We start from the raw sequence: 21,198 nt of genomic DNA on the forward strand, positions 1-21,198 counted from the left end.
AATTTGGAAAGAAACTCAAAACCTGCCTTTCTTCCCTCCCTATGTCTGACAATTGCTGCTTTAGGGCTGACATTGGTTTCATATTGATAGTTTTGATGGGATAAAGAGTTCAGTTCAGGGGATGATGCTCATAGTTCTACCAAATTAAAATGTGGGATAGAGGTTGGGCTGGGGTCGTCCTAACAGCTCTGACAAACATTCTAACACCGTGAAGGTTGGGCATGTGATTCTTAAGAAATTTTGGCTATATTCAGACATTCCCAAAAATACATCCAATAACTCCCCTCCCTTCAGAAGCTCCACCCCCAAATTCCTGAAATGATTATTGCTATAGGGTAAAACCGCATTGATAGCTAGCACAATTACGGAAAAGGGAGTTTACATGTCCATGGGTTAATAAGTCCCATAGGAGAAGCATTTTCAGATTTTAATTATGAAAGTTTCATATTCAGAGAAGCTTTCCAAGACAGAAATCTGAGTATTACATGTTGCTTGAATTGTGCTGTGCGGCTTGGTATTTTCACACATGTAAAATACTTCGAAAATTGTCCTGGTGTGCTGCATGTGTGAATGCAACTGGCCAAATTTTTACCCTGATTTTACCGGTAATTTTTCCTGCCAGCTCCCTTGTACATGTGAAGTCAGAGTGAGCTGATGCAGCAGGAAATACTCAAGTATTCAACACAAGCAAGCGTGTGTAAGTGTGTGATGCGTATATCAGGGAATGGTTTGCAACTGACCGTCACAATCATTGTGCACCTTTGTACATAAATAAGTCCAACTACAACTACCATACTGTTTTGCTTCATCAAACATTTCCACACCATCCATTTTAAGTCATGTCCTGCCTCCTGAGCCCCCCCATTGGATGTTGAAAGTCTAGCGATGTGTGCATGTGCAGTTGTATGTGTGACCAGGCAAGACAGGATGACCTTAGGGGCATCCTGCCCTGAAAGTTCCTTTACATTTTCGGACTTGCATTTGAGCAAAAGGCTAATCAATTCATGCCAGTAAACAGAGCCAGGGAGTGTACAAACACCAGACTGCTTTAAGGCCCACACAAATCACAGTTAGGAGATATTTGCTGAGTTTGCCTTTGACAGCAGTCAAGGACCAATTGGTTACCATATGATCATTTTTTTATGTAGATTTATTACAGCACTAGATTGAGGAGTGATGTGGCAATTTTCAATGGAATGAACGGTTCAACATCTTGGAACATGGTTCACCAATTTCATCAACTTGTGTTTAATCAGTAATGCAACCTATTAAGCATATAATGGTGCTGCTTCATTGTTTTCATGACCAAACCAAGTGCTCTTGTCAAATGAACCCTTGAATATTCAGCTGAGGACCTTGTTGACAGTTAATACTGATCCCAGGGGAAAATTAGCCAATGAAAGAGGCAACTGCTAAAAAAACATGTAACATTTCCCTAAACCTGGTTTCAGCCTTTAAAGTGAGCTCTTACCATGCTAATTTATGTCCAAGTTTTTATATTTCTGAAAGTTTCCCATGAATTAGTTATTTAATGCAAAAAGAAAAAGAAAAAAATTGATTAACAGTGTAGAGGAGTGACTAGAGGAAAGGGGAACGAATGCTAACAAAAGAGTTGAGTTTCTCTTACCATGAGTGTTTGCTTCAGACCAACATTATATTCTCTGCTTTCAACTGACCAGAGGGATCTTTATCGTTTTGTTGGCAAGTTGTGTGTTTTGGTTGTGGGGTGATTGGACGACAGTGATTGGATGCGATTGACAGATCATAAGAAAGGTCCCTTGGTTAGTTTTAACCATCCAGTAGTAACAGTTGCATTAAGGGAGGCACGTGATCTTCTACACCAACTTAAGTAAGCAGTTAACCAGTGTTACTGGTTTCAGTCAGGGCATTTGAACTAGTAGTTAACTGAAGTGAAAGTGTGTGCAACTGCCTGCATAAGCAGCACAGCCAAAAATAACTTCTTGATTGTTTTGGAACCCATGTTGGCAAGTTACTCAACTGACCTTCACAAATCATCAGACACAGGATGAATGATAAAGGGGGATATCAGAATATATAAAATGTAATTTGTATAAAGATCAACTGGGATCTCCACTGCTCTGGTAAAAAAAAAAAAATCTGTTGATTTGTTGGTAACCACTTGAATTTTCACCTATTACCACCAACATGACAAATCTTAGTCAGGAGAATACACTACCCTAGGGTTTAGCAAGGTCCTAGGCTCAAATGCCCACATTTCCTGTTAGAGTCCCCACACTGCACCATTAAAGGCTTACTGACTTACAATGCTAAGCATTTAAAAATTGTATGCCTATGTGTCCCTTGAACCGCTATGTCAAGTAATCCATTATTAAAGTAACGCAGCTATGGCCCCAAGACCATACCTTTACCAGCTACTTAACCATGTCTAGAATGAATTAAGCTAACAAAATCCTTTCTATCTAAAATACCATGACTGTGTCTGCATCAGTAAGGCAGCAAGTGCAGTACATTTCTTTGGTTTTCCAAGAATCATTTTTGATTGAAAACCCATACAGCCACAAGAGAGGACGGCTCTTCAATATCACCAATTAATGCATTAACATTTTTTCTACCAATTTGTTTTACCAGCTTAATTCTTGCTATAACCCCATGACTTTTCAGAATTATACAAACATCCAAAACAAGTCAGGAACGCATTATTAAAACACTCTCGCAAGCGTTAATCCCAGTACTGGTTTAAAAAAAGAGCTATGGTCCGAGACTGTGCTTTCATATAAAATCTGGAATGAGGTCTCATTATACTTTTTTCTGACGTGATGTGTTTTTTATGTGCTGCAGAACATGAACGGTGAACATGAACACTTGTAAACCACTTTTAACTGTATAACTCTCACTTTTGAAATGTTACTTTTAATATTTTCCTGTATGAAAAATAAATAAATAAAATTAATGTCCATGTCATTGAGTACACATACAAAGCCATCCATGTAGGATACGTTGGCTTCAATTCAACAGTATTTTCACCCTAAAGCATTAGATAGCAGTACATTGTGGAGTGTCACACTGTCTCACTGATACAAAGTCTCCACAGACAGAACTTTTTAATAAAGGCTTTAAGAACTAATATTGAAACATCACAGATATGGTTTCATAATTGTACTAAAAACAATATCCCAAGAAACATTTTAAGTACCCAATTCAATTCAATTAAAAGGTTTTTTTGCTGCCAAATAGCAGAAAGTTAATTAAAGCAAAACTGATGGAAAATAATGGAAATTCTACTTACTTTTAATGGCACAATTACAAAACATGTCAGTTACAATACTGTCTCTTCAAAAAGTAAGATATACACATTCAAAATCACATTAGCATGTAAAACAATGTAAAAACATACAAAAAAACAATGCAAAGCATTAAATTTGAGATCCAACTGTAGCCTGTGTGAGAAGAATAGGATTTCCTGTCATTTGTATGTTGTTTTCTTTTGTTTTTTTCCATTTTAAAATACCTACCCACCTAGCCATCATTCCTCTTATATCGACTTAATATTTACTCATGCAATAAAATAAATGAAAAGAATGTGAGGAGTGAATCAACATAATCACAAATGGTATCATAATCTTCGAAGTTGTACAAAAATCTTCACAATCAAAACAATCAAAGGCCATCTTCAACATGATTGTTGGCAAAAGCAGTAACAGGTTAGATACGATAGTTACCCATTGTTTTCAGAGCCATGAGAAGTTTGGTGCTGAAGGAATGTCTCCAAGCATAAGAATGTCTCAGTGCACTCAGTGCATTCATAAAGGGCCTCAGATGAATTAGCTTTATCATTTTGTGTAGTATCCATATCATCCTCAATGTCCTCTTGGTTACCCTTTAGAACAGCATGGACCCCTCTGGAATCAGTGCCATGACATGTTTCACCAACAGCATTTGCTTCCCCAGTGTTTGGGTGATTTTGAAGGTGAAGTTCAAGGGATGAAGAATTCATGAATTGAGCTGGACACCTGGGGCACTTACAAGGTTCCTTTTTGTGGTAGCGCAAGTGACGTTGGTACACGCATAACAGCCCAAACCTCTTTCCACATTCCTCACACTTGTAGTTACCACGACCTGCTTTGCCAGATGGTTTGCCCAATGGATGCTGCTCTTGTGATGCAGTTTGTTCATTAGCAGAGGGACTCTTAGTTTTCTGTTGAGGGGATCTTGTAATTTTCTCACCATTAAGAGAATTTGGCTCAGGTCCATTTTGTGGATTTGTATAAAGCTGTTTCAAACCAGGTTTCTTTTCCAATTCAGCTTTGTGGTACATGGCTATATGTCGCCTCAAATCACAGCGCTGTGGAAAGTGTCTACCACAAAATACGCATGTGTGCATTGTACCCTTGTGGTATCTCATGTGCCGAGAGAGACTACTAGAATGATTAAAAACACGGTGACAGTGTTTGCAAGGGTGCAATTTTCCATTTGGATTACTTGATCTTCTACGCCTGCCTTTTGTTGGTATTTTCCGTTTGAAAGTTCTTTGTGATTCTTGACTCAGTTGATCTATTTCCTCCTGTGTTTGATGTGTGCGATGATGTTCCTTAAGAGCTGTTAACCTTTGGAAACGATCCCCACATAAACCACATCTGTATGGTGTGATAGAGTGATCAAGGGCATTTTTTTCACTAGTATCCCTAAAGATTTTAACATCCCCATTTTTTATGTTGATGGACTTGCCATTGTAGCAGTTTTCAAGTGGTGTGTCTCTGTTCTTAGAATGAACTTCAATTTCAGATGAAAAAGTAGCTGTAGGCTCTTTTCCTTTGCAGTGGTACAGAGAATGTGCCTGATAATCTGACATCCAGAAAAAACTTAACTTGCACTTCCTACAAGGATAAGATTTCTCCAACTTGTTTCCTTGTTTGCTCTCAGATTTACCTAATGCTGAAGCTTTGGTATTGGCATGTTTTTCTTTGTGATGAGTATTCAATGCATCCACTTTGAGGAATCGCTTACCACAATGACCACAGCAGTGAAACCTGTCATTGGTGTGGTCGTGGAGATGTTTCTTTAGGTCCTGCCTACCTTCAAAAATCTTACAGCACAAAGTACACTTGTAACCCAGCTCTGTATTTCGATACTGCTGGTGACGATGTAAACTTTGCAGGCTGTTAAATGATCTACTACATATTTCACAGCGGTAATGGCCCTGACGAGATTTGTCCATGTTCAAGTCTGGTGGTCTTGGTCGGATCACATCTCTTTGAGCAATAGGCTGTGGCCTTAGAGTTGGTGACACTGGTTTGGGGGGGTAGGGAAAATGCGATGGCAGAACTCCAGGAGATGAAGGTTTTATAGGTGATTGTGACTGCACAAAGCCATTCACAACTGTCAGTGTCCCATTTTCTTGTAACACATATTCTCGAGGAATTTCAAATCCATTGGATGAGCCATCAAAGGAAAATGATTCCAAAGGTCCATGAATAGCCATGTGCACCAGCAAACTAGAGTACTGGCGGAATCCATCACCACACTCAGTGCAGATAAAAGTACTTGATTCTCCAACCAACTGTGCTGAAGCAACAGCAGATTTCTGCTTTTCCATGATGCAATTAATTTGTCCATATGCTGATGGCATCCCTTTTCAATCTGCAATTATGAGCTCAGCTCTAGCCAGATGTGGGAATAGTTTATCGTCCTTGCAAGCTGAATTTTCACCTTTTTGCTGAGATGTTCCAGGTTTCCATGTTGTGTCAGCACCTGAGGGGACAAAAAAGGAGAAATACAATCATTTTACAATATTCAGAGTATTTCACATTAATATCAAAGAACCAAGTCAGGTCTCAGGACAAAAGTAAACAAATCAGATCTGGTCACCTGAAAGGTTGGAAAGGGGTTTCAGCTTAAATATGGTCATGATCAGTTAAAGACAGGTGTCACGACATCATAAAAGTTTGCGATATAAGATCAATAAACTATCTGCATTTCTAAGTGCCACAAATGTTTGTCATAGTTGAAAGCTGAAAGCAACAGTCCCCTTAGCCAGCTCACTACACTCCGATTGTGCACTTGGATACTAGGCTTGGGCGGTATCCGTTTTTTCATAATACCATACCGTCTTGCCATTTTACCGCGGCATGCAGTATACGGGGGGGGGGGGGGGAAGTGCACTTTAAAAAAACATCTGTTGTTGTAGCAATCACATTCACAGTTCATAACCTGGTTGCAGACCTAGGTTTTCCTTTAGCTAACTTTCCTGTTCTCATAAATTAATGTCATTTTCTATTTTGCTTTTACATCAAATAAGGACACAGGTAGCTTACAACTTCTGTTTCAAATAACATAACGAAATTGCACACTCTAATCATCGAGGTTTATTGCCAAGGAGATAAGCACATCTACATTGTTTTTAGTTAGGAGCGTTGTGGTGTGACTGTGTTTCCAGCTGTGCTCTGATGCTGCACTTAAACACAGATGCAGAGGTTTTTACAGTCCACATATCACAACAATAGCAGGTGAGTTTCATTTACCGTAAAATCCGGAATATAAGTCGCAACAGTATAAGGCGCACCTTGTTTTTTTAAGGTCTTTTATGCAGAAAAAAACCCATCTGTTTCATTTACCGTAAAATCCGAAATATAAGTTGCACCGGTATAAGGCGCACCTTGTTTTTGAAGGTCTTTTATGGAGAAAAAAAAAGAGTCTGTCTTCCTGCGTGTCGATTTCTATTGTGTTCAGTAACGTCAACAACAACAAGCAGTTTGTGTGCAGTTGCATCGCTCTTTTGGTTCCGTTGGTTTTTGGGAGTTTGCACTCCTACTACCTACAGTACGATAGTTGAGCTCTCAGCCTGCAGTGAAAGTTGTGAAGCAGAGGCACATACTCTTTAATATAGGAATCTTTCAATTAAAAGAGCACTCAACAAGGTTTATTTACGGAACACTATGCCCCCGTTTTCTGTAACTGCACGAATATGACCTCTTGAGGAAGAAAAGATGTGAAAAAGTCTCCCTCCTCCACTCTGATGTTAGCCGGTTAGCTTTCCAGCAGGGCTATCAGCTCTGCAGTAATAGAGGCCACGGTAACGGGGGTCTACATATGAGCTGACCATGCTGGCACATGCTGTGCACTACAACCTCTCACCTCAATACATAATATTTTAGTGAGTTTAACAGAAAAAGTAGCGTTTGTGTTTTCGCCGGTATTAAAAGTCATACCGTCAGGATTTTTAAATACCGTGGTGTACCGTAATACCGCCCAAGCCAATTGGATACGGATGGTAGTTAGGGTTTTCGCTCAAACTAGAATGGCAAAATGTTTTTGAAACCAGTGGTTCCCAGTAGGCCGGGGCAATATGACAAAAAATTAATATCAGTCGAAACTGATAATTATCACAATAAATGTTAAATCATTATTTCTTTCAAATTTAAGGGCAGATTTTTGCTCCTGAGAGAAAGTTGAAGAGACCGAATGGTTAATGGTTATACTTTATTATCAGAACATGAAAAACTATAATTAAATAGGAACATTTCCCCATCAAAGCTCAGTGCATGGAGCTGGATAACGCTAATATGACAGTTTGCTGCTGGGCAGTAACATTAAGCCTACTTTCCCAGACATTTATTTCCTTCAGTGTGTTTTAACAGGTCATATTGTTTCAAACGGTGGAAAAGGTTTGTTGTGTTGCACGTTTTAGCTGCACTTGTCCGCACAGTTAACAGAGCATGTTACTCGTTTTTGTCTGACTGTAAATAAACTGTCTCTAAACTCCGGATGTTGAGTGGCCTTTCTTGTCGACGATGTTTTCTCCGTGCTTTGAGCGGGTAAGATCATCGTTTTCTTCAGTGTCGCTATCGCTCATTTCAGCTGTGTTTTAATTCAAACGTCTGTAAGCCTGCCTATCCATATCCCTGCAACATGATTGGCTGTTCGTCATCTTATTATTCTTCTCTTTAATGTCGGGTGGCAAGAGGCAAGAGTCTTTCTAGCCTTTTAGAGATGAAACAAAGCAGCCAGGAATTTGTAGGCTGTACCTTCTAGCAGAATATAAGCAACACTGTGAAGGTAAAGACTTTGCCAATGTTTGTCAATGATTGCAAGCGATTGTGAGATCTTGGTCAGCATGGGTCAGCGATGGTCTGCACTTTGTCAGCCATATGTGTTGTGTTTCTGTGTTGTTGACCATGGATGAATAAATCTAAGATGATCCACAGTCTGTTTCACGATTTCGTCATTGTTCATCTAATATAGAAACAACCCCCACCTAACAGCTAGTGTACTTGTCACTACTGTTAGCAAAAGCAATACAGCCCTATCAGGTTGCACAGGCAGACCAGCACCTCCAGGATGGCACATCCGTGCACACACAAGAAGGTTTGCTGTGTCTCCCAGTCTCGAGATTCCCCAAAAGGGGAATGGCCTTGCATATGTTGGCAGCAGACCGTAGTTCTTTCCTTAAGCAGCCCAATCAAGTTGTACAGGTTGTCCAGCTCCTCCAGGATAGCTTTACCAGGAGTCCAGCAGTAACATGAGGAGAATTGGACAGGTCATCAACCCATCAGCAAAGCCAGTATCCGCTCCTATGAGCTAGCTGGAACACGAATAGCACTGCCATTGCTCTACAAAATGACCTGCAGGTTAGTGGTGGTAAATGGTATGGACTTGCACTTTCTAGTCTTTTGTCTACACAATTTGCTTTTTACACCGCAGATCACACTTACCCATTCACACAGTGACGGCAACTGCTGCTATGTTAAGTGTAATCAGTAGTAACATATCACATTCACACGAGCAATTTGGGGTTCAGAGTTTTGCCTGGAGACAGGCGGCTGTGGCTCAGTTGGTAGAGTCGTCGCCTCTCAAACGTAAGGTTGAGGATTCGATCCCCAGCTGAGCAACATGTCCGATGTGTCCTTGGGCCACACACTTAACCCTGCATTGCTCCTGCTGCTTCAGTGACGCTGTATAAATGGATTAGTATTGTAATTACTCTCTGATGTACGTCGCTTTGGATAAAAGCGTCTGCTAACTGAATTGTAGAATTGTAGACAGTTCGACATGTGGGGAGTTAAGGTAAGACCCACTCTACCACTGTTCCACAGCAGCCCCATGCGTACAGTTTTTGACAAAATTCTTGGAAACAGACGCATGAAGGCCCGATGTCCTCTGCTCACAGCCCAACACTGTGAAGCTCACAAAAGTTAACAGAGCCGCCATTGGTGCCTCATTCTCTTCACAGATGAGAGCAGGTTCACACTGTGTGACAGACATACAGGAAATGCCATAGTGAACATTATGCAGCTTGTAACATCATCCAGCATGACCGGTTTGGCAGTGGGTCAGAATCAAATTGAGAACCATTGGTAAGGTATCTGTGAATCCAACGTCAAGTACCGCCAGACTGTCGAAAAGATGTATAGACATGCGGGGGCCATACACTCTCCTCAGTCACATTGTGTTTTGCTGTGATAAAATTTGCACAAGTTGGATCAGCATTAAATTTTTTGTGATAAAATAATTTTTCAATGAGATTTTGAATCTAGGCCTCAGTCAATCAAAGATTTTAGTTTCCATCTACATCATTTTGTAAAACAAATCATAGAATAAACAGTTACTTTAGATTTCAAAGTGAATAATTTGTTCATCATGATCTTTTGTGCGTTTTTAGCAGTGTTTAAATTGACTGAACGGGTAACCATGGAGTGACCATGTAACTGGTGTAACCATTCATATGGGGCGGGACTTGTCACCAAGGTAACAAAATAAATAGATGCTTGCCAGATTATCATCACAAATGAAGTGAATTTGTGGGAACAGACCACCTGGAAATTGCATCTGAGGGTTTGATAGATAGCAAAAAACAAACAAATACATGATAAAAAGATAATAAAAGTAAGGACTGACTTACAGGATGTGCATTGATTTTGGAAGCAATACTCATGATATTGTACTCTAGTCTCCTATTGAAAGATTCAACTTTTCTTTAAGAGGAATGGCAAATCCCAAGACTTTTCTTATCGCAATACAAATTGAATCAGGGGGAGAATTGATTTATGATGTAATGAAGTATTTTCCACTCTGCTATGGTAGGCGGCAACATACCCTCTTTCAGCCAGTTACCATTGGACTGGCTTTCTGTTGATCTTGCTAACAAGTTAGCATAGCAAACATTTCACAGTACATTTCATATACTCTACACTATTGGATTTGGTAATCCAATTCAAGTTATCCCTCTAGCTTACGCGACTTTAAATAGAAAGACGACAAACAGCCAATCATGTTGCAGGGATATGGGGGTAGGGTTTCAAATTTCAGTCATTTTTCTTAACTAATAACCGATTAACCTTTAATTATTAATGAGCTACAAAATGCACGTCTTTTTTCTCAGTTTAGGTATTATTGAAACCATTTTAGCAGCAAATTAGTTACTTGAAAGATTAATTAATCAAATACAAACAGATCCAAAATACAAACTAATAAAACAACAAGGCTCTGGCTTGAAAACAGTGTTCTTTTAAACATATGACTGTCCTTATTTAACGGCGCTGCTAACAAAACAATGTCAATCAGGCGCCACTGATGTGTCTAGACTAACAAGGCTGACCAAATGTAATTATTTTTTTAAATCATCATAAAGTTCTGTATAAAACTGAAATAAAACCATTTCAGCCTCTTCACTAAACACTTATTTTTGAAAAATTTGAATATCTACATGATCAGGGCTGAGTCTTGTGCACAGTCTATTTACGGTAAGTCCAGGTGCAGAAAACACTCTCACCTGACCGCTTCATTTTTTAGATACTTTTCTCAAAACGCCTCCTTCATTTACTAGTTACTAAATTATTACTAGCAGTCAGTTAATACATTTTTAATCATGACTTAATCTGTTAAAGTGATTAATTGATTAAAATCGTTAACATCCCTAGTAGGCAAGCTCAAAGACGTTTGGAGCGGAATGGAAACACAATTGAAATTAGCGACAGCAACACAGAAGAAAACACTGAGCCTACCAAGCGAAAACATCGTCAACAAGAAAGGATGCTCAGCTGCAGGAGTTTTGAGATATTTTGGCTATTTACAGTCCAACAACAAAAAACAGATTATCGTGCTCTGTAAACTGTGCCGAAGACAAGTGCAGCACAAATGGGCAAAACCACACAGACCTTTACCCCCATTTGAAACAATATCACCTGCTAGAACACAGCTAAATCAAGAAATGACTGTCTCAACTGAGTGTTAGTGGACTATCAGCAAGCAGTGGCGCAGTAGTAAATGTTACTGCCCAGCAGCAAACTGTAGTATCAACGTTTTCCAGCTCTGTGCACTGTGCTTATTGTGACATATTCCTCTGTTCAAGTAGTTTGTCATATTTTACAGTAAGGAAGGTTAAACCACAATTAACCATCTTGTTTCAGACAATGATTAGACATTTATGTTGACAATTATGGATATCGACTGACATTTTCAGTCATATCATCCAGGCCAAAGCCGGCAAGCCAACAGTTAGAATATATCTGGCCTGCACATTCTTCTTTATTGTGAATTTTATCATTTAATTTTTTTTAACAACAACACCATGACAATCAGTGACAGACACATTCACACCACGGATCAGAGTGCAAGCAGCACTGCAGACAGTGGACAGCGCCTGATGCTGAAAAAAAAGCACAGCTATGGCAGCAGCAGTTATCGCCAAAATCACCCTGTATTTATCTTTTTGCCCACATATGAAGTGCAAGACAGTGTGTTTTATTTAAACCTGTATAGTACAATTTGGCTATAAAATACATGACGTGATTAGAGAGTGTGAAGGAGAGAGAGAAGCTCTTTTCAGACTGAGTTTCCGCAAAAGCACAGTCACTAAGCTCAGCAGACATTGATTCCGCAATGACGTTCATTTCTTGTCCCAGTAATATGTGAATTTACATTGCGTTTCAGCTCCACATACACACACAATTAGACATGCACCAACACACAGCGCTGTACTTCCCTGTTGGCTCAGCTGTTCCTGTGTCTCACCCATGTAACAACTCTGACCGTACATGGGGGGGATCACTTCGTCCCCACATTACGCGTCCGCAACATTCATATTAAAGGCAGTTTAAATACCACTACAGCTGCCATTGTTTCCGTCTGAACATGAGGTTGGGTTTAGGTGATGCTATGTGCGGTTGTGATGGTGGCCTAGCATTCTCCGCGGTTGGCTTGTTGTTAATATCGTGGTAATTCATTTTTTGTGGCTACAAAACAGCCTTAGGTATCATCACAGCAATGTGTGCTAAGAAGGTTAACAAATGTTGTGAAGTGTGACTGCCTGTTGTCTGTCTCAGCTGGTTTCTACTTGTGCTTAAAGCTCATGTGGTTAATGTAGTTAAACATCAAAGCATTTCTATGACATGTTTTTGCTGGACTGTTTACAGGTCTTCCTCTGTTTGTTTGTTTGTTTGTTTATCCCTTCTTGTCTTACATCTCAGAAATTTCAATTATGATAAAGACTTTGATTATTGGAAATGGGGTCTTTGTTTACAACTGCTTTAAAACTCAATACAAATTGTTGAATTTAAAAAAGAATAAACTGACATGACAACTGCATAGTTCTATATGCAAACTGTCTGCCAAGTGCACACAAATGATGAGGGTACAGAAGTGGTATGACACTATCACAGTTGCTTGACATTTTTTATGAAATACATTTGCAGCTTTTACAGAAACTAGAAACTATCCAACATCAGAACGCCATGCCATCATGAGCAAACCTGTCTAAACCTGCCCATTCATAATACAACAAGTCTGATGCATCGCTCTACAAATAGGAAGAAAAACAGTAAATCAAATCAATCAATCAATCAATCAATCAATCAATCAATCAATCAATCAATCAATCAATCAAAAAACAACTACAAAATATCAGTGTCCTTTCAGAAAAACAACTGTGATGCAGCCTGTTTTCTTAATGCAGAAAATCAACCTTTCATAAGAGCTGTTTTACTGTACAGTACACGTACAACAAAACAGTAACGTTTTTAACATGACCACACGGGATGTGATGTTAGTGTAGTTATTACAATCAAAATATGTTAAATACAAAACATTACCACAGGTGTAAATGACTATTGCTCTGGAGAAATAATGCCAACAAAATAGCTTTGACAGGAAAACCCCAACGTTGACCATGTAGACTACAAAGATCGAAGTCTGCATTCACGATTTGATGATTATCACAGACATCCTTTTATGTTTTGAAAAAGCATGTTTGTAGACAGTGGGCGACTGAAAACCTACTCAATAAATGTCTATTGTAGTTACCCAGCTGTTTAGCATTAGCTTACTTAAAGCTAAAGTAAATTTAAGAAAACGCCCTGGGGATGTCTCTTTGAAGGATTTAGACCTAAGCACACGTATAATGTATGCACAGACGACAAACTTTATAAGCTAAATGTAAAGTTGTGTTCAAATCTTGTGATCGGAAGAAACCTTACGTTAGCTTCTTCTAGCTTAGACTATCGTTATTACTTTCCATTGTGGGAAAGAAACGTCAATTACATAGCCTATATAACCAATCATTTATGAATCAGTCGTTACGTGCTTTAAGTCAGTTGTGGCATAACTTACCGCTAAAGGCTGGTGAATCTCAGAATACAGTGAATTTAGTAACTCGAGTCTCGCTTTGAAGACTCCATGCTACTTAACTAGCTAGCCTTGCTGCTGCAGGCCGAGCCCAGACTATGACATCATGACGCACGCTTCAAACGTACACGACGCTTTTCGACAATTCCGACAGTAATAAAATAACACAACAGGTAATGTTTTCTGGATTTATTTTATTATTCTGAAAAAGTGGAGTCACACTGCATATTTATTTCTGGACTTTTATAAAGGTTTTGATAAGAGCAGAATACCCATTTACATTTTTTTAAAGCTCGTGGGCTTGTTTATTTTTGTGTTATAAGTGTTATACCACTAAGAAAAATAAGAGTAACTTTACTATTTAACCCCAAATATGGAATCAATCGAACATTATATAAATTAATTGTTTTCCATAAGAAAACTTGTCAGGTACTTTTTGTATATGTTAAATAAATAAAAGACGTTTCCAAAAAATACTAAACATAATATATAAACTAATATTATTATTTTACTCAATACAGCATTGCTTTGGTCTCAGAACTCATTGATTTAGGAAAATTAATAATTGAAAAAAAATGTATTAGCTAATGAAGACATAAAGGAAAGCAAAACAAATTGTAAAACAAATGTTCAAAGTTTGTCAAACATTTCTATCCAAGCTTTATTTCAAATAAATGATACACTGTTAATCATTCATGCTGTCAAAATAATCAGAATAAAATAAAAATATATTTGTATTATAATTATCAAAAGTGTTTCGTTCACTAGAAGTATACTTTAACTTGCTAAACAGTGCCCTCTGGTGTGATATTACGAAGAAAGTCAATAATGATAAAACAAGTAGGTCACATCAAATATTTACAAACAAAAATGTCCATGTATTATTTGGCTTCAATAGAAAAGTTCAAGTAAGAATAAAAAATAAAAAATTAACACATCCATTAACGAATGTGTTATGTACAAATTGTTTTAGAGTTGAGTTTATTTAAGTATGTAAACAAACAATGTAAATCAGTTTAAATCAAAGACACCCATGGGCACCATGAGAAGAAATAATTTCATGAATTACCATGTGAAAACTGCTACAGACCAAAACAGGAAATTTCAACACTAGACATATAAATGAAGTAGTCATGGTCAACCAAGAGATGGTGGTTGGTTGGACTGTCAAAAGTGCATTTTTCTTTAAGACTTGACTTTGGGGAAAGGTAGGTATAAGAATTTGATAAAGAAGAAAGTAAAGTATCAAAAGCCTGTTTGTGTGGGGGTTCAGGGGAGAACAAAAACACTGCTGATTAAGATTTCATGATCTCATTTGTGTTACTTAGTCTTCTGTATTCAAAGACAGAAAGTTATCACTTATAGTACATCATTACTTTTGTCAGCCTCTTGAATGAAGGCTAATTCTGAAAAAAACTTTCTTTGGATCAGTCGTATTTCTCAAAATAGTTGTACATTCTCATCTCATAGGGACTTGGGTTGGGAACCGGACCCAAGTCCCCCTCCCCACCATCAGCTCAGGAGCGCCCGCTGTGGGCCGCTCCATCACTCTGGCTTCTCTCCATTAGTGCATGTCCATAGGATCCTGTTTCTGCATTTGTGTGTATTTCAGCCTATGTGTGTGTTCATGACTTACAGTGTAAAAACTGAAATATCCCCTTGCGGGGATCAATTAAAGTAAATCTTAATCTTAATCTCTTAAATCTTAATCATTGTCTTTCTTATCATGGACAGTCTTATGCAGAATTAAAAGCTGACCTCTCTTTACTCTGACATAGTTTTCACTGTTTTAATGATAGTGTCAGAGCCCAACATTAAAATAAACTGACCTTTGATTAGAAGGTAATAGTTTAATATTGGTCCTGGAAGGGCTAGAATGTATAATACTTAAACTATAAATCCACCCTTAAAAAAAGAAAAAAATTGGAGCTACTTCCATTTGTAGATATGTGTCAATTTGTATTCACAAATTTGACAAATAGGTGAAGCATCCTTTATGGAAATTAATGATAGTAAAGTAATTAAGTAAAGTTTATTTATATAGCACTTTTCACAGACAAAGGTTACAAAGTGCTTTACATCAAAAAAATACAATGCACATATAATAAAAACAGGAACAAACGAATACTTCATGGACTCACATTATCAAGTCCTGCTATGACCAGGAACAATAATTGGCACAGTAAAACATCAATAGGTAGACTGGGTGGACATGGTTACCCATAGGCCTGTTTAAACATCAACGTTTCAGCTGCTTTTTAAAAGACTCAACGTTTGAGGACTGTGCAATGTCCTCAAACGCATGATCACCACAAATCTTAAAATGTGTCTATGGGACAGACAGGTAGACAGATAGATGTTGATCAAAATTATTTCTTTTTAAGAGTGATTCCGATGTGCTCGTCCTTTGTATAGAAGAAACACATTTCTTTGACCATTTACCAGCTTTAGTTTATGCCTCATTTGATCATTTTCACTTTTTCTACATTCATATTGAAGCAGCAACAATCAATACAATGGGAACAGAACAAGGCATATAGAAAGATGACGTCATACATACTGAATGAAACATTATTTATTGACTTTATTTTTTGTTCACTTATTTAAATAAGTTCAATGGTCTTTTTATTTGTCTAAAAGGAAAACATGCAGTGAAGTTGATGTTTCAATGTGATTAAATGGACAGTATTTTATTTATTTACTTAACAAATAATTTCATAATTTCAACAGCTATAATTAAGTCAAGCTATTGTTTTGTTATTTACAAAAAAAATCAGATCAAATAAATTAGAATGAACTTCTAAATTGTGTAGCATGACTATAAATATACATATAAGATGACAGCCGGGTGGTCTCTATAGCACAAGAAATAAACATTTTAAGATTATATACAGGGCCCCAAAAATATCTAGCACAAGGGCTATTTTAAGAAATGGCACATCAAACCCTGTTGGGATGAAATAATTCTATAAACCGTATCCCTGAATATATTTTATTTGTAATTTGAATATTCCATCTACATATGTCTTAATGGGGATACATTGTAAATACTCATTGAATAAACTACTACTACTACTACTAAGTTGAAAAATGTTTACAGTTAGACTCAAATTTGTAAGAGACAAGCAACTATAAAAACAAGTTATCGATTAATTTAGATTTTTGTAATGTTTATGTTATGAAAAGTCTTACAACTCAGTATTACGGATTTGCATTTCTTTGCTGTGACTGGTGTTCACTGCAGTTGAGTTGGTGTGAGAGCCAGAATCATCCTCCTGGAAGGCAGTCTCCAGTACTGTAAGGATGGATTTACGGATTTTGTCCCTGAAATCTTGGCCCACAAAAACATAAAGCAGTGGGTTCAGGCAGCTGTTTAAAAAGGCCAGGCTGGTTGCTATTGGGATCCCAATGGTAATGACATAGTCTAGTGCTTCATAAGCAAAATTATTTAGATGATGAACCAGGTCAATCAGACTTAAGATGTGAAAGGGGGCCCAGCAGAAGAAAAAAGTGGTAATGACTGCAGCGATGATCTTAAATGGGCGATTTGACTTGCTGGCCAGGGTGCGGTTTCTTCTGAGACGATGGATTATCACAGCGTAACAGGACACAATGACAGTGAAGGGGAAAACAAATGCCAGGATGAGGCGAGTGATGGTCATGGCCTGTTGACGAAACTGTGCCAGAGCCAAATTGTGGGCAAAATTGTTATAGCAGACGATGATCTCTACATTATTAAAGGCTGACACAGTGTCCCTAAAAACAAAGGTCGGTATGCTGAGAATCAGAGCCAGAACCCAAACACCCAGACTCACAAGGGATGCCTTGCGTACATTACGATGGTTCTGTGCCCAGATGGGCCACACAACAGAAACATATCTGTCCACACTGATCACCACCAGAATGTAGACACTGGCAAAAATGTTAAGGGAATTCAATGTGCTGTTGAGTTTGCACATGAACTTGCCAAAAGGCCAGTGGAAACCTAACGCCAGGTATGTCACAGACAGCGGCAGAGATATAAGTAAGAGGAAGTCGGCCACAGCGAGGTTGAGGAACCAAACTGAGTTAACTGTTTTCTTCATCTTAAACCCCGTCACCCAGATAACCATTCCGTTACCGAGCACACCAAGAACAAAAGCCAGGCAGTAAATAATGAGAGACATGATGTTAAGAGACTGTGTCAGCTCAGCATACGGGTTTGTATATGTTTCATTTGTTCCAGGCATATTTGTCGTATTGATGTTATATGAAGAGATTGTGGTCATCGCCATTGTTGTTCAGAGCCCTGCAATGACAATGGAAGAAACAATATGAATTGCTTTCTTTTTCTATTATTTTCCCGATACAGATGACAATGATTAAATTAGACATTGGCCTTATAAATATGCACATTTGTATAAATGTAAACTTTAATTGTATTACTTACTTTACTTTGCTTAATATTTAATGATCTAATAATGCTACATTCAGTTCAATACTTCTATGCATTTATAAAAGCAGAATTCCCGAGCTTAAGTAAAATAACTGTATTCAGGTTTATAATTTGTCTATAGGAATCTAATAATAGCCAACAAGTGCTGTGAAGGCAGGAAGGGATAGGACCCCAGCGAAGATGGTTACTTACTGGCAGGTTTTTGTAGATACTGTATGTAGGCAGGAAGACTGGTTACAACAAACAGGCAGGTAGGAAGGCAGGTCTGGGAAACAAATGGGAAAAATCACAACATAACAGGGCTTTACCACAAAGGAGAGGAGGCCTAATTAGCAATAGAGTTACACAGAAGAGTAAAGAAAATGAACTAGACACGACAAACATTAGCTTCACAACAATGGCAAAAACCTGCAACCATTATTTGTTTGGGCGCACATACACTTTTAGTATGGATTCTACGAACTGTTTTATAAATGAGACCTCAGGAGAATTTTTCATAGAGCATAAAACCTGTGGAAAAAACGCATAATTAGGCTTTAATCAAAATAACAGTAGGCTATATTAAAAGTTTAAAATGTGTTCTGATTATAAATCTTAATAACAATTTTTCTCGTTGTAGATAGGCTACAATAGAACAGCAACACGCATATTTGAGCCTACTGACAATAACTAGGTCTTTACGGCTAATAAAAACAGTTGTATATGGAGATTATAAAAGCTTTACAAAAGCTTGGTTAAGCTAAGTGTTATTTGTTTTTGTTTTTGCAAGCGCTCATAACGCGTTTATTAAGGTTATAGGCCTACAAGTGCCCCTGAATGCGTTATCATCCAACAATTGACATATTTCAGAAACTTTTGTCATCACCTTAAAAACCTGCATTAGCCTATCACAAAACAGAGCCTATATGGTCGGTATATTGGTGGAATGGATGGTTGGCTAAATAGGCTTATAGGTGTTTTTAAATAGCCTATCTACCAGTTTAACCATTTATCGGTTCATCCGGGCGGTGGCAGTAGTTTGGCCTATTTATATTTCATAATGAATATGAAAGATGCGCACAGACAAAAACGAACGCGTGCAGAAAAGGAAGATGAATATTGTTAAAGAAAAAGACTTTAAAAGAGAAAACACTAATAACCAATGTGATTAATTATTTCCACCTTTTGAATCTAAGTGATGCCAGGATGTCCGGATAAAATTTTCTTTTTATTGCAACAACATATGGCATTCTATCCTCTTTCCAACTAAACTATTAACAGGGCATAGCCTCTGACTGAAATTCACAACTTTAGAGGGAAGTATGAAAAAGGAGGAACTCGATATTATGATCAAAACTTTTTGCAGTGTTTTAAAGTCGCCAAACTTTTTCATTTAAAAAAACATTATTGCCCCGGAAAATCAGCAAAATCTCTGAAACAACTTTAAAAAAAAAAGTTTTAGGCCCACATAATTAATTGCTTTAGGCTATTTTAAAATTCAGCGTATAAATTACGGACTATTTCCTTTTTTTTAACAACCCTGAATGATTTGTTTTGTGTGTAAACGTATTTTACATTGTTTAAAAAAGTATGACGTAGCCTACCTTTCCAAAAGTTTTCAAGTCTTCTCTGGACAAATCAGTGGATGAAGTTATCAAGCTGTCAGATAAATATAGGCCTGGGCTGTTATGTGTGAATTGCGTCATCGCCACTTAGAGGCGGTACCACATCAGCATGCAAAAAAAGACAATACTAAAATGTATTGAATCTTACTTGTGAATAGACTAGTTCATGCTCTGTATTTGGAAGTGAATTGCCATTTACTGCACTTAAATAAACATGTAAGTTCTAGCAGGATTGTACAAAAACTGAGGATTGCCTTCTTTTTTTTTTTTTAAAGCAACCAGCTCCCTCTGTGACACTGTGCTGCTATGCACAAAAACTATGCTGCCTCTGTGTATTCATCCCTGTAAGCAAAATATATTTAAAATGAAAATATGTATTTTTCTAACACGTTATTTGGACATTGTAGGGGGAACTATGCAAGTTTAGTATTTCTGCATCCCATTTCATCCTGTCAACTGTCCTGAAGATTTGGTAAGAACATTTTGACACCTATGCCACTGTCAACACATATTGCCAAATTTTTTTAACCTCTAAATTAAGAAATAAGTTTATGCAAGCACACATTTTTCCACAAAGAGTGCTGGCAACACTCAGCAGCTCAGTCACATCAAATAGCACCATGCAGTAAGACAAACACTGTATAATTTCATGTATTCTCCACTTTGATAGTTTTTTCGAAGCTGATAGAAGAAGTGCATCGTTTCTGTTTAAAAACTGTTTACCAACAAGCAACACAACATTAATTCACTACGGAGGCCTGTTAACTTTGGACTTTTTACATTTCATCTAAGGTATAATGGAATCCACTTTTATGGATGAGCTTGGCTGTGACTTTAGGTACTGGTTGACCAATCTCGTTTCTTATCAGCACACTTTGTTCGGCACAAACAATTCATATTAACGTAGCCTATTCTAGCAAAATGAGTACTCAGAAAATGTATAGACTTGTGATTTCCTGACTACACCACCTGACTCGCATGCAAAAAATAACTGCAACACAGTGATTCATGCAGCAATTAATAGTGCAAACAGATTTGTAGCACTGTTTCCACAACTAAAAGCTGAAAATCAGTCACTGCTAAAGCATGTTTTCTACTACTATTGTTTGTTCTTAAATGACTTCTTAAGTGCATCGAAAATAAAAAAATAAAAAAATCCAAAGAGATCAAAAGGCCAGATAATTGTGGTGTCAATCGCACTCGTCACAAAGTACATTTAAACCAAACCCTAATCTCAGAAGCAAATTGGGAAACAGCGCCTTCTACTGGCCATATAAGTACTAACAAGGATAAAGCAACTATTAAAAGTCCTCTGATTCAACTAGTTATTTATGATATATTAGTATATGATGCTGAGTTGCCTTGTACTGAGGATTGGTACACTAAGGGTGACTGCTCCATGTTTTGAAAAGTTATTTGACATAAGACTAAAAGGCTTAAATTCAGATAATATTGAAATTATGGGGCTGATGGTTACTACAACCACAAAAACAATCATCATCATTATCATCATTTATTGACTCCCACTACAACTTAAAAAGTACAGAAACAGCAACAAAATCC

General features: G+C 37.7%; 2 protein-coding genes across 3 annotated transcripts; both read right to left on the reverse strand.

Annotated features, from left to right (window-relative positions):
- Nucleotides 1–3,254: 3,254 nt before the first annotated feature.
- On the reverse strand, nucleotides 3,255–13,703 carry si:dkeyp-84f3.5 (uncharacterized protein LOC334144 homolog). Its single transcript, XM_020637367.3, has 2 exons — nucleotides 13,582–13,703; nucleotides 3,255–5,730 (listed from the first exon to the last, which is right to left on the reverse strand). Exon 2 carries the CDS (start codon nucleotides 5,606–5,608, stop codon nucleotides 3,698–3,700), a length of 1,911 nt encoding a protein of 636 aa, XP_020493023.2. The 5' UTR covers nucleotides 5,609–5,730; nucleotides 13,582–13,703; the 3' UTR covers nucleotides 3,255–3,697.
- A 1,906-nt stretch (nucleotides 13,704–15,609) lies between these two features.
- On the reverse strand, nucleotides 15,610–19,672 carry LOC109986664 (chemerin-like receptor 1). Of its 2 annotated transcripts, XM_020637405.3 has the most exons (3): nucleotides 19,615–19,672; nucleotides 18,224–18,296; nucleotides 15,610–17,884 (listed from the first exon to the last, which is right to left on the reverse strand). In XM_020637405.3, exon 3 carries the CDS (start codon nucleotides 17,868–17,870, stop codon nucleotides 16,785–16,787), a length of 1,086 nt encoding a protein of 361 aa, XP_020493061.2. In that variant the 5' UTR covers nucleotides 17,871–17,884; nucleotides 18,224–18,296; nucleotides 19,615–19,672; the 3' UTR covers nucleotides 15,610–16,784. The 2 variants fall into 2 exon arrangements, with proteins under 2 accessions (XP_020493061.2, XP_065814295.1); XM_065958223.1 differs by lacking the exon at nucleotides 19,615–19,672 and having other exon boundaries at nucleotides 18,224–19,603.
- Between the last annotated feature and the right edge of the window lie 1,526 nt (nucleotides 19,673–21,198).

This window comes from Labrus bergylta, chromosome 8 (assembly GCF_963930695.1).
Source record: "Labrus bergylta chromosome 8, fLabBer1.1, whole genome shotgun sequence".
In the NCBI taxonomy this organism is placed as follows: Eukaryota; Metazoa; Chordata; class Actinopteri; order Labriformes; family Labridae; genus Labrus; species Labrus bergylta.